A 14,054-nucleotide genomic window follows, 5' to 3' on the forward strand; every position below is an offset into this window, starting at 1 on the left:
TATATTTATATGAAGGCCCAATAAGGCTTAGAAAATTACGCCATTAGAATGTACTCTTTGATGCCCATATCTACAAAATGTTCCACCTCCTTTTCTTCATAATTGCTTAAATGCACTTACACATCATTATATTTAAAACCAAATCAGTCTAGGTAAATAAAACACTAAAATAAATGTTAGAAGCATTTTTCTTTATTAATATAAGAGGTATCACCCTGCAGCCACCTCGTTTAGACATAGTTTAAATGAAAGGGATGAGAGATTAATTCCTACACACACACACACCTTCTCCAGCCAAACATACCCATACCTATGCTTATGTGCTCTTTCAGGCATGTGATACCTTCCCCACTACACAGTAGCCTACCCACTATCTTTTCCTCTTTGGGGGAAAATCACTGTTTTTAATCACAGGAAAAGGAACTAGGAAATCCAATTTCTGTTCGAATGGACCCTCTCTCGAACTTCAAGCACCGTTATTCTGATCGAGTCATTTGTTGGGAAAACAAAAGACAAGCATATAAACATGCATCCATCATCTTTCTTCCAGGAAAAAAGTAGAATTCCTCATTTTTGTAGAGGGAAGCTTGAAACGTCTGCCATAGGGCTCTCTGAAATGGTGGATCTGATGGTTTGATTTTCAATAGAATTGCTTGATTTTTTTTTATGGGTGTTTCTCCCTTTTTTTTAAATCAGTCGAATTTACTCAGGCTTGTAGCTTTTGATGGGCATCATTATACTTAACGAATTATATATATTCAGAATCAGTACAAAAAGCCAATCGTTTGAATGGATTAATCATAATTAAAATTCTTTTTTTATTTCTAAAACTTTTTAACTCCCTACATACAGGTTATTGCTAAGAACTGTTTGATTTATAATAATTCTCATAGAACCTGTACCTAGGGTTCTTATGCTAACATAAACTACCTTAAAGTTGAAGACAGGAAGAGTAAGTTGGATGCCAAACTATCTTACTTTTGAAATATTTCCTGGAAAGAATTGTAGTTACTCAAACTTTTGACATGCTTTATTGTGAGTCAAATTTGGTCATTATTCTAAAGTGTCTTGCATTTCAAATACAAGAAAAAGTACTTAAATACATATTTCAAATACTCTTAACAGAGGTGTATGTATAAGGGCCCCAGAATAGGGTTACCACAGGGAGTTTATGCAGGAATTACAGAGTAAATTTTGCCCTGTCTCAAATCATCCATAAGACAATTAGAAGAAACCATACCTTCCAAGTCAACAGCTATTCCAAACCTATGATTGGTTAATGTGATATATATTATATATATATATATATATATATATATATATATATATATATATATATATATATATATATATATATATATATATATATATATATATATATATATATATATGTATATATATGTATTTATATATATATATATATATGTATATGTATATATATATATATATATATATATATATATAAATATATATATATATATATATATATATATATATATATATATATATATATATATATATACTGCTGCAGTTCTCAGTTATATATACTGCTGGTGCAGTTCTCAAGGTTGAATACCCGAACAAAGAGCTCTAAAAATACAGTATATGGTTCTGATGTCCAAACATGGATGGACTTGAGTTAAAAATAGTGTTTTAGACAAGAGTCTATACAAGTGGATGGATGCATGCTTAGACCAAAATCCAATACCCATGACTATATTAGCAGAGTTACATCCATAGTCTCATGTATATATATAGTTACAGTCAAGTTTTACTTTCTTGATGGGAAGCAAAAGACTGTTTACTGGTCTAAATCTTCTCATATTTTAAAAGTTCAGGGTTTTTTGAGCTAATCTTGACATAATTCCCTCCTTCAAACGTGCACAATACTACTTCTGTATTTTATTATCACTACGTCAAAATTTTTTGAAAAGAATCTAGTTTTCAGTCAAATACTAGCTATGACTTTGTGATTTTTCAGTTTAACAGAAAAAAAATGTGAAAAATACCTACCATTTGACAGCAAGATTTTGTACTTCGCCATTTTTGTCTTCAAGCAACTTCATGAGCATTCTTACAACTTTTCTTTCAGAGTCATCATCTAATTTTATTGAATCTTTTTGCAGTTCAGACATTAGATCATTTGTTGCCATGAAACGAAAATCTTTGTCATTTGAGCACATCTAAAAAAGGTCTTGTGCTGATATAACAGATAAGAAATAAAGTAAAACATGCAGTTCCATCATGTACCATCATGTAAGACTAGACAAATAAGGGTAGCTAAAGCAAAAGGCATGGAAAAATTGCCTGAAGTAATGAAAAACCAAAATGAGGAAGAAAGAAGTGGGGTTAGAAGATAGGCAATAGTGGAGTCAAAACATGTCAAAATTGAAAATGATAGTTACGATAACTGGATTTTGGATTTTGACATCAATAAGGTCATCAATACTTACCGTGCCTTTATTAAAAATAAAGTTTCGGTGATCCTGTATTTCATAAGGACATATTTTCATAATGACAAAAGACAAGCTGGGGAAAATTTGATGTTCAACGCTCAAAGCAATGAAATAGCTATAAATAGCGATTTTAGAGTTTATAAGGATGCTAACCAAGAACCTGATACTCCATCAGCCTCTGTTAAAAAGACAAAGGTATGGCATTATGTTTTACATAATGATAAAGGACAAGCCAAGGCAAAAGTTAAAGGTCCAATAACAAAAAAAAACATAATTTTCCAAAGGTGCTAATCATAATTTAAGGTTATTTAAGGTCTAATCACAAATATGATTAGAAAACTAATGAAAGTGAGAATCACAACATCTAACGAAAAATACATGGAACAAATGACAGCAAGAATCACATTGAATTGTAAACAAAATTTTGAATAATGATCCATGGTTGAAAACTAGAAAAGACATATTTGTTGTCTATAACACAATAAGAAATTAAATGATATGATGTAGGAATCTAAACTGCTAAAACAAAAGGCATGAAAAAAACTTTCAGAGGTAAAGATGAAACAAAAATGGACAATGAAATCTATTGTTTGAAAATAAAGAACAGCAATGGCTGGCCACAAAACTGATTAAATAGGTCAGAACTTTAAAAAAGAATTTTTATTTTTCACATGGCGGCTGTATTAAACCTGTGATGACATCATGATATAAAAAAAAACTAACTTCTAATCTTCTAACTGTGGTTAGAAAACAAGCATCAATGAGAATCCATATATAGAACCCTTCCATGTGCCAGGGCCTTCTAACTTTGGTTAGAAAATAAGCAACAATGAGAATCCATATATAGAACCCTGGCATATGCCAAGTACCAAGGCCTGGCAGCAAAGCCGCCATTCTCCCAGTACTATATATCTATACTAGCTGTTGGGGTGGCGCTTCGCGCCACCCCAACACCTAGTTGGTGGGGCGCTTCACGCCCCCCCAAGCCCCCCGCGCGCGTAAGTCGTTACGCGCCATATTAGTTACGCGCCATTGTAGTTGTGTCCCTGTGTCCCACCTGTGAATATAGATATATTTATATATGTGTTTCAAACTACGTAAAAATTGCGAATATACAACATTTTTGGCTTTCCCACTACTGGGAGCTTTCCGTTTCCAATTGCCAGCAATTGATCAGAAAATGTTTGACCAGAGTCATCGTTTTGCAATCGGACACGCATATTTGTAGTTAATTTTAATATTTTTACGTGTGCCCATAAATTAGAATTTTTCAGGCAAGCATTCATTTCGTCTGCAGGAGTTAAACTACGTAAAAATTGCGAATATACAACATTCTTGGCTTTCCCATTGTCTGTGCATATACAAAGCCGTATGTACTAATAATGACGTCATATGCAAACGCTCTTTTTACAAACAAACAAACATGCATACACACAACTCGTTTTTATATAGATAGATAGATAGATAGATACAATACAAATTAACTGCGTAAAACTTGCAAATATACAACATTCTTCGCTGTCCAATTGTCACTGCATATAAATAGATTGTCAGGTTTACCGACCCTCGAACATGCAACGTACAATTGTCCATGGGAAAAACAATCAGTATTAAGATCTATACCACATTTTTCTAATGATTGACCTTGAGCTTTGTTAATGGTGATTGCAAATGCTAATCGAATTGGGAATTGCAATCTTTTAAATTGAAAAGGCAGATCCGTTGGAATCATGGGAATGCGAGGAATAAGAACAGCCTCACCCTCAAAAGGCCCTGTCAAGATTGTGGCCTCTATTAGGTTTTCCATTGTTTTTTTTTACGGCAAGTTGCGTGCCATTGCAAAGCTTTGGTGGGTTGATATTTCTTAAAAGTATTATTGGTACGCCTATTTTTAGTTGTAGCACGTGTGGTGGAAACCCTGAAAGATCTATGGAATTTAAAAATTCAGATGGATAATTAACCGCTTCATTTGGTTCCAAAACTGTGTCGACTGACTTGTAAAGGACTGCCTGGTCTCGAATCTTGGTCAAAACAATATTGTTGATTTCGTGGACGTCTATATTTTTGGGTGCGAGAATCGCTCTTTCACTTAGCCATTTATTATTTTTATAATTTTTTAGAATATTCGGAAATACTTTTTCAATCAATTCATTTTTGGACGTCACTAAATTACAGAAATCAGCAGGTAGTTGTATACGTCCTGAAATTGAGTCTATCGTATTATAAATGTCTTTTTGTTCCGAAGTTAACTTGGAAATGTTATTTTGTACATACGACAATAGATCACTCGTACTGTAACTTTGTTCACGATCCAATTCTACACATGTCGAAACAGCAGCGATACGGTTAGGTGAAGGCATTCCCAAATCCTGAAGAGGTTTGTTTGCCATATGTACGCACAAATTTTCTATAATAACTAAAGTGTAGTTATAAATCTCTGATGTAAAATCAAAAGTCATATCTGACGTCTCTAACTGTTTTCGATGGAGTATATCTTCAGACATTTTTGACTTATATTTTTCCCATAACTCTGTAGGAGCTGATGGAGAGCAAGTTGTTAAAATGATGCCAAACAATGCACGAATTTGACTTGGGGTTGACGTTTCGCACGCGTCATTGATGCAGTTATCCCAGTGTTGGTCATTCTCCAATAAATTCAGAGCTTGGCATGCACTACGGTAAGTGTCATGTATAGTACCGTTTACAGTTCTCAAATACTCAAAGGATGTCGGACCGGGTACATTCACCAAAAGCAGGCGTAGAAAGAAGCATTCATGTTGATTGGGGTGAACGGTGTAGAGTCTTCCTATCGTGGTATCTTTGGAGATGGTAGGTTGGCCGTCGACTGACTTACCCTGTTTTCGACGTTCAAATACTTTATTTTTAGTATTCCACGTGTAATACGAAGGCACTTCAGTATACAGCAGTTTTTTTGCAAAAGAATCATTTTTGCAAAGCGAAAAAAAAGCTGTTAATTTTGTATCCGGTGGATTCAGGGCTCTTTGTTGCACGTTGGTTTCCGAGAAATAAACACGTTGACCATTCTGTAAATGTACCGCTAAGTGAACAACAGCTGGACTACGTTCATGTATTGGAAATGAAAGAATTCGCCAAACAGCTTCATTACTGCTTATGTATCTTCCAGCCTGATATTGTACGATTTCGTCGAAATCTTTGATTTTGGGCTGCAAGCCAAAAACTGCCATGTCACTGCCTTTGTTGACGTATTTACATATGTATTTGATTGCCTTTACGGAGTTACAGTATTCAACGTTTATGTGTGCATTAAATGTTTTTGATAATAATGAGGAATATGGAACAACCCACTGGTTATCTACTTCAATGGTGGTACCGTTGCCATTGTAGGTTCTTCAGTCATTTTAAAATTAGAAATTTCTCTTTCAACGGTCTTCTTACAATTAAAAATTTGTCTTTGAACGATATTCTTAAATACCTGTGTCCTGGTCGTCATTTATATTCCCTGTGTCCCGGTCGTCATTTGTGTCCCGGTATCCTAGTCTGTAATTTCTCTTTGAGTGTCCCGGTCGTTATTTATATTCCCTCTGTCCCGGTCGTCATTTGTGTCCCGGTCTGTAATTTCTCTTTGAGTGTGTTTTCTTTTTAGTATTTTTTAGTTTTTTACATTTTTTCTTTTTCCAGTTTTCTTTTTCTTCTTTATTTTTCAGCTTCACTATGAAATACATATCGCCGAACCTTTGTTTTTTTAACTAAAATCTGGTAGGCATTGATGACCTTATCCAAGTCAAAATCCCAAACCCAATCATCATCGCTATCATTTTCAGTTTTTATACGTTTTGAGTCTCGCTGTCCAGGTGGATGACGACAACTAACTTCATGACGTCAGTCGACACAGAAACATGACGTCACCTGACACACAGACAGACAGACAACTTATTTTTATATATATAGAAGATATATATAAAAATAAGTTGTCTGTCTGTGTGTCTGTCTGTCAGGTGACGTCATGTTTCTGTGTCGACTGACGTCATGAAGTTAGTTGTCGTCATTTTTGCTATGACGGTGACGTCATTAAAGATATTTAAGACATATATGTTCACGTAGAAATCTATTAATGTTTAAGTTTAAAATGACTGATGAACTTACAATGGCAAAAGCTGATGAAGATGCTCAAAGAGTCTATGCCAAAAAACTTGCTGCTGATAGAGAAAGTCAGAAAAGAAAACGTGCCGAGGAATCAAAAGAACAGCAAGGAAACAGGCTTGAGGCTAAAGAACGCAAAACCGCGCAGTTAGATGAAGATCCACCTTTCTTCAATTGACAAATTGAAGAAAACAAATCAATAAAAAGAAGAAACTAAAAAAAAGAAAAACTAAAAAAGAAAAAAAAACTAAAGAAGAAACTGTATCTATATATATAAAAATAAGTTGTATATATGCATGTTTGTTTGTTTGCATTTGATGTCATTATAAGTATATAAGGCTTTGTATAAGACGTCATTATAAGATGACACTACAGACCGGGACACGGGGACACAAATGACGACCAGGACACAGGGAATATAAATGACGACCGGGACACTCAAAGAGAAATTACAGACCGGGACACCGAGACACAAATGACAACCGGGACACCGGGACAGAGGGAATATAAATGACGACCGGGAAACTCAAAGAGAGACTACAGACTGGGATACCGGGACACAAATGACGACCGGGACACAGGGAATATAAATGACGACCAGGACACAGGGACACAACTACAACGGGGACGCCGGGGGCACAGGGGGATATATAAATGACGACAGGGACACAGGGAATGTTCGATTAGCAATCACCATCAACAAAGCTCAAGGGCAATTGTTAGAAAAATGCAGTATAGATCTGAATACGGATTATTTTCCCATGGACAATTATTATGTTGCATGTTCAAGAGTTGGTAAACCTGACAATCTATTTATATGGACAGACAATGGGACAGCAAAGAATGTTGTATATTTGCATGTTTTACATAGTTAAAAATATATATATATATATATATATATATATATATATATATATATATATATATATATATATATATATATATATATATATATATATATGTATATATATATATATATATATATATATATACATATATATAATATATACATATATATATATATACATATATATATATATACATATATATATTATACATATATATATATATATATATATATATATATATATATATACATAATATGATTTTTCTAAATTAACTGTCTTTCCACTCCCCTCTCAGATGGTCAAATCAGGGAAGCAACTATTTCTAATGAATCTGGTTAGGTCCCTGATATGATCCTGATATTAGATCTAGTCCGGTTATGTCAATAACATATCTAGGACGTGTGCTCATTCTTCCTACCAAATTCCATCCCAATCTAACACACTCTAAGCATTTTTCAAGATTTCTGGTTTCCCGCTCCAATGCCCCCTAACGTAACCAGATCCGTTTGGGATATAAAATAAGAGCTCTGAGACATGAGGTCCTTCTAAATTTCAAATTTCATTAAGACCTGATCAGCTGTTTGTAAGTTAAAAATACATCATTTTTTCTGATTATTCCGAAATACCCCCCCCCAACTCCCCAAAAGAGAGCCAATCCGGTCTGGTTATTTCAATCAGGTATGTAGGACTTGTGCTTATTCTTCCCACCAAGTATCATCACAATCTCTCCACTCTAAGCATTTTCAAAGATTTCTTGTTTCCTCCACCAACTCCCCCCAATGTCACCAGATCTGGTCAGGATTTACAATAAGGACTCTGAGACACGAGGTCCTTCTAAACATCAAATTTCATTAAGATCATATCACCCATTTTTAAGTTAAAAATACCTCATTTTTTCTGATTTTTCCAAATTACCAAATTAGGTTCCCCCACCAACTCCCCTAAACAAAACAAATCCAGTCCGATTATGTCAATCATGTATCTAGGACTTGTGCTTAATTTTCCCACCAAGTTTCATCCCAATGTCTTCACTCTAAGCATTTTCCAAGATTTCCAGTTCCTCCCTCCCAACTCCTCCTGAAAGACATTGGATCCGGTCAGGATTTAAAATACGAGGTCTGAGTTACGAGGTCCTTCTAAATATCAAATTTCATTAAGATCTGATAACTTGTTCATAAGTTAAAATACCTTGTTTTTCTAATTACCACCTCCCCACTCCCCCAAAGAGAGCAGATCCGTTCCGATTAAGTCAATAACGTAATTAGTACTCGTACTTATTTTTCCCACCAAATTTCATCCTGATTTCTCCACTCTAAGCATTTTCCAAGATTTCAGGTTTAGGATCAGGATTTAAAATGACATCTCTGAGACAAAATATTCTTATAAATAAAACGTCCTGTGGTGGCACAGTGGATTTGACCTTAGCTTGGTAATACGGGACCCAGATTGAATCACACTGCAGGAATGCACTGCAGGGCCGACGCAGGGACCTTAGTAGTCAAGAAGCGTCGTTAATTCTTAAATAAAATAATAAAATATCCTTATAAATATAAAATTGCATTAGGATCCAATCATTCATTCGTAAGTTAAAAATACCTCATTTTTTCTAACTTTTCCAAATTAACCGTCTCCCTACTTTCCCCCCCCCCCAGATGGTCAAATTGGGGAGATGACTATTTCTAATTTAATCTGGTCTAGTCCCTGATATGCCTGCCAAATTTAGTTGTCCTAGCTTATCTAGAAGTGCCCAAACTAGCAAAACCAGGAGAGATGGACCAACAGACTGACAGAAATTGTCATTGATATATGTCCCTTGGTAAATATCAAGTGCCATAAAAACAGATGAAAATTTGCTAAATGTTTCCCACAGAAATTGTCTATGAATTGCTCTGGGTACCTGGCTGACTGACCATATTTCAAGCAGTAGGCTGTATGAAAAGTGTGGTTCAATCCCACTTTCTAAGGCTATTATGAGATAAACACATTTTGAGGAGTGTATGTAGCTGTGTTGGCCTCAGGCAGCTTGGTGCTGTGGTAAGTTGTTAGTAGTATATATAAATATATATATATATATATATATATATATATATATATATATATATATATATATATATATATATATATATATATATATATATATATATATATATATATAATATATAAAGCTTTCCTATGAATGTAAAGAGCAAAGTTGAAACTTAAAACAAACAAAAATTATTTTTCTTCAGCTGGTTCAGTATATATCTGGAAAATTGGCATAAAAATCTTTGATTGCTGCAAAGATTTTTCTATGAACATGGAACTTTCCCTATTTCATGAAAATAGAAACACCTGTTAAAGATAAAACTGGTATCATAAACACGTTTCATAAACGTGGTAACACAGTTATAGCTATTTGTCTATTCACAATGACATATTGAAAATTAGCCCTGTAGCTAACAGTTAAAAATGGATAAAAATAAAAAATCAGGACACGAGCATAGAATGGACAAGAGATGAAGACTGATGGCTGAATGTGCAAGGGATTCAAAGGATATTTCTTGATATTTTGGTAAGATATCCAAAAATACCTGGAAATTGAAAGGTTGGTTTTGACTAATAATAAACCCCCTCACCCTCAACAAATTCCTAATTTTATTTTTGTTACTAATTAAATAGTGAATGGCCCAATAGGGCTTTCGTGTGAATAAATTTATCTATATGTTTATTTTAAAAATATAGCTAAATTGGTTGAAATTAGATGAACAAAAGAATTAAAAGCAATTTAGGCCAGGAACAGATAAATGAGGCCAGAGGGGGCAACCTTCCTGCTAAGACACTTCTGGCACACTTATTCTGTTCTTTTTTCTTTTCTTTTTTTATCTCTTTTAAAATAAACTTTTTAACTTGGTGCCCACCTCAAGTCACATTGGCACCCTTGGTTCAGCAGCCCCCTTACCCAAGATTTTGCTCTTGATCTGTTAGAGATTCAGACATGAAACTACTTGCACAATTAGTTTACAAATCATTTCATCATAAAAACTATAAGATAAACCTTATTTTCATGAAAAACTAATCATATAATTTAACTTGCTTGCTAGATCTTCATCTTCAGAATGTGTTTTCTTTTTTTTGGCAGATTCGTTTTATTCTCTTTCTTGTGAGCCTGTTGATTTTGGGTATGGTGTCTGGACTTCAATGATGGGGATATGACAAGGCAACTTACAGCATTAATTTATGTTAAGGAGTATTTTTTTTTTTAACTACCCCTGTCTACTCTCCACAAAAAAAAATTCTAAATTTTAGTTTTGTGACTAATTAAATAGTGAATGGCCCAATAGGGTTTTAGTGTGATAAATCTGCCTATCTATTTATTTTAACTATATAGCTAATTTGGTTGAAATTAGATGAATGAAAGAGTTAAAAGCAATTTAGGCCAGGAACAGATCCATGGGGCTGGGGGGGGGTGACCCTTCCCCCAAGATATTTCTGGTGCCCTTATTCTGTTCTTTTTTCTTTTTTTATTCTTTTTTAAAATATTTTTTTTTAATTTGGTGGCCACTCAAGTCACATTTGCACCCTTGGTCCAATGGCCCCCTTACCCAAGATTTTGCTTTTGATCTGCTAGAGATTCAGACATGAAACTGCTTGCATGATCAGTTTATGAATCATTTTGTCATAAAATTACAAGATTATCCTTGTTTCTATGAAAAATTAATCATACAATTAAACTTGCTTGCTAGATCTTCATCTTCAGATTGTGTTTTCTTTTTTTGCAGATTTTTTTATTCTCTTTCTTAAGAGCCCATCAATTTAGGGCATGGTTTCTGGGAGTCATTGATAGGGGTATGATAAAGATGGGTCACAGGAGGGGAGACACATTATAAAGGGAATTTTAGGAGACGTTTTTGACATTTGAGTTTTCTGAGTAGGATTTGGGAGAGCTAATTTGCATGCCCTATCTTATTCAGCTGCCTGATTGTAGTAAGATGCAGGGTAGAATACTATCTTCCTAGGACAAAGTCCTATTGGAATGTCACCTATGTTATCTGAACATAATGTGGAAGTTAGAAACTACCCAGTTTGATAAGGTTGACATAGGCTGGCTGATTCACAAGTATCAACTATCTCAAGCTCTATTGTCCCTGCAAGACAACTTTGAAGACTATTGAATTTTTTATTGCCCTTGTCTCCCTCCCTTTTGTCATTGACTACCCAGATATTACCTTACCTTAACCTTAAATCACATTTGCCAGCAAGATAAGGTGGTAGATTACCCCCATATTTTTTTATTATTACCCCAAAATTATGGGAGATAAATAGATAATGACCATATCAAAAGGCACTATAAGTATGGGTGCCAATAAAAACCTCAGCAATATATTGGGAACAACAGGGAGATTTAATTGAAACTTTCTTGGCTACTATTACTACTTTTGCTCTTACAATTTAAATAAATAAAAGAGTGTAAGTGTCTCCTGGTTGTCAAAGAGTCAGAAATTCCAGGTTGTCAAAAATACTTTGCCAATGATAGTAAATTTTATTTTTTCCCATTAATTGACTTTTTTTATCCAACTCTAATGAAAGAAAATTATTCTGGTCTACTCATTCAAAAAGTCTTAATGAAACCATAGTAATTTGTTCATCAAATAATCTTCTCAATCTGTTGTTTTATGCATTTTACTGCTATAGGAAAATATTATTGGCTTACAAAGAGGATTCTTTGTCATTTTACATCAGCACCAAGCAGATTCACACAAACAAACTGGTCTGATAAAAGTGATATATAACCCCCCCCCCTATCATTATGCTTAAATCAAATTGGTGCCCTTGGTCTAGTGCCCCACCCCCAGAGTTTCCTTTAGATCTGCCCCTGGTATTGTCCTTATTGCTGGTAAGTGCAATTTAATGGTTATTTAATTTAACTTAGGAAATGTATTTGCATATCTTTAAAACCTTATAAAATGGAATTGAGTAAAGTTATGAAGCTGAAAACAATTTTGTTGTACTTCAATTTGGTAGAAGATCTATTTTGCAAGGTTTCACTTTTATAACATGCATATTTTTAAAGGTCATCAAAGGTCAGGGCCCTCTAAAGGAGAAGGAGTGGAGTTAGTTGCTTCAAAATACCTTCTCAGGACATATTTTAGTCTGTAGATTCATCCCTGAAAGTTTCATTTTCCTAACCTAAACCCTTTCTGAGATAGCAAGAAGTGAATTAACTAGAATTTTACCAATGAAACTTTCAGGGATGAGTCTAAAAGCTAAAGTATGTCCCAGGAAGGTATTTTGAAGTACCCACCTCTATTCCTTCTCCATCTAGAGGGTCCTGACCTTTGATGAACTTTAAAATATGTGTGTTATAAAAGTGAAACCTTGCAAAATAGATCTTCTGCTTGAATAAGGTACAACAAAATTGTTTTCAGCTTCACAACTTTGCTCAATTCCATTTTATAAGGTTTTAAAGATATGCAAATACATTTCCTAAGTTTTGAAAAAAAAACATTGATATGGCTCAAAATTCTACTCAAATAACAGGAATTGCATTTTCAGAACTAAAGACAGAGAAAAAGCAACTAGTAACTGAATATTAAGGTAAAATGTTGTTTTGTCAAAATTTCAATAGGTATAGACCTGTCATGTAGGCAAATTTCAGGGCCCTCTAGAGGGAGAAGGAGTGGAGGTGGGTACTTTAAAATACCTTCCTGGGACATACTTTAGCCTGTAGACCCATCCCTGAAAGTTTCATTTTCCTAACCTAAACCCTTTCTGAGATATAAAGAAGTCAATTAACTAGAATTTTACCAGAAAATTTACCAAAATGGGCTAAGCCAGTTGGTTATATAGTTCTATGGTTTAAAAATAGTTTAAAACTCTTAGGCTATGAGCTTCAACTCAAAATTTGTTCAAAACCATTTTGGGTAATTCTTATAAGCCTAATTCTATAGGCTAGTTCAAACAAAGCTAAGTTGGATAAGAGAGAAGGAGCCTCAAGCAAGAAAAATATGGTAGCCTACATGCTGCTCACATGGGTTGGATATCAATTTTGTTTATGATGAATTATTTATTCCATTTGATTAATTCATTCACAGCAAGGTTTGATTTCAGCTTGCAACTTTGCACTACATTCTGCTTGATTCAATCAAAATCAGCAAGTGTCCAAATTGCAAAGCAAGAAGTTTTCATCAGGCATTTGTGCTCATTGAGTTGGCGAATCACTAATTTTATTTCATTACTATGCAGTATATGAACTGAATCTTTATTTACCTTTTCGAGAAGCTGTGCAATTTGGAAAGATAAGTGAGACATGTTTGTTAAAGGAATTTCAAATCAAGTTAAATTGATAATCTTCGATTTCTTTCCTAAGCCGACAGAAGATACCAGTGCTTTGGCTCAGGTGTAAGAATAACAAATATTTCCATAGTGACCAAAAAATTCGCCACTCGCACCGCTTTAAAGCTCTCACCTAGACCTCGACGCCGTGCAGACTTATCGACGACGCACCACCGATGAAGGACACGTAGGCGTAGAGAAAAATTTCAATGGTACGCCACCAGTTTGTCTATATTTACCTAAAATTACCTTAAATTATCTTCAATCGCAGCTTGGGGCAATATAAGGATTTTCCATCCTTGTAATGCTCCAGTGA

The 14,054-nt window shown here is 34.4% G+C and overlaps 1 protein-coding gene across 1 annotated transcript in view; it reads right to left on the reverse strand.

Moving 5' to 3' along the window:
- LOC136032863 (cullin-associated NEDD8-dissociated protein 1-like) overlaps positions 1-13,803 on the reverse strand; it is a 153,752-nt gene extending 139,949 nt beyond the window's left edge. Inside the window, exons 1-2 of the mRNA XM_065713276.1 lie at positions 13,673-13,803; positions 2,014-2,183 (exon numbers count right to left, since the gene is read on the reverse strand). Of these exons, the coding sequence (XP_065569348.1) occupies positions 2,014-2,183; positions 13,673-13,714 (212 nt within the window). The 5' untranslated portion in view covers positions 13,715-13,803. The remainder of the gene's footprint in view (positions 1-2,013; positions 2,184-13,672) is intronic.
- Positions 13,804-14,054: the final 251 nt, after the last annotated feature.

This window comes from Artemia franciscana, chromosome 11 (assembly GCF_032884065.1).
Source record: "Artemia franciscana chromosome 11, ASM3288406v1, whole genome shotgun sequence".
Lineage (NCBI taxonomy): Eukaryota > Metazoa > Arthropoda > Branchiopoda > Anostraca > Artemiidae > Artemia > Artemia franciscana.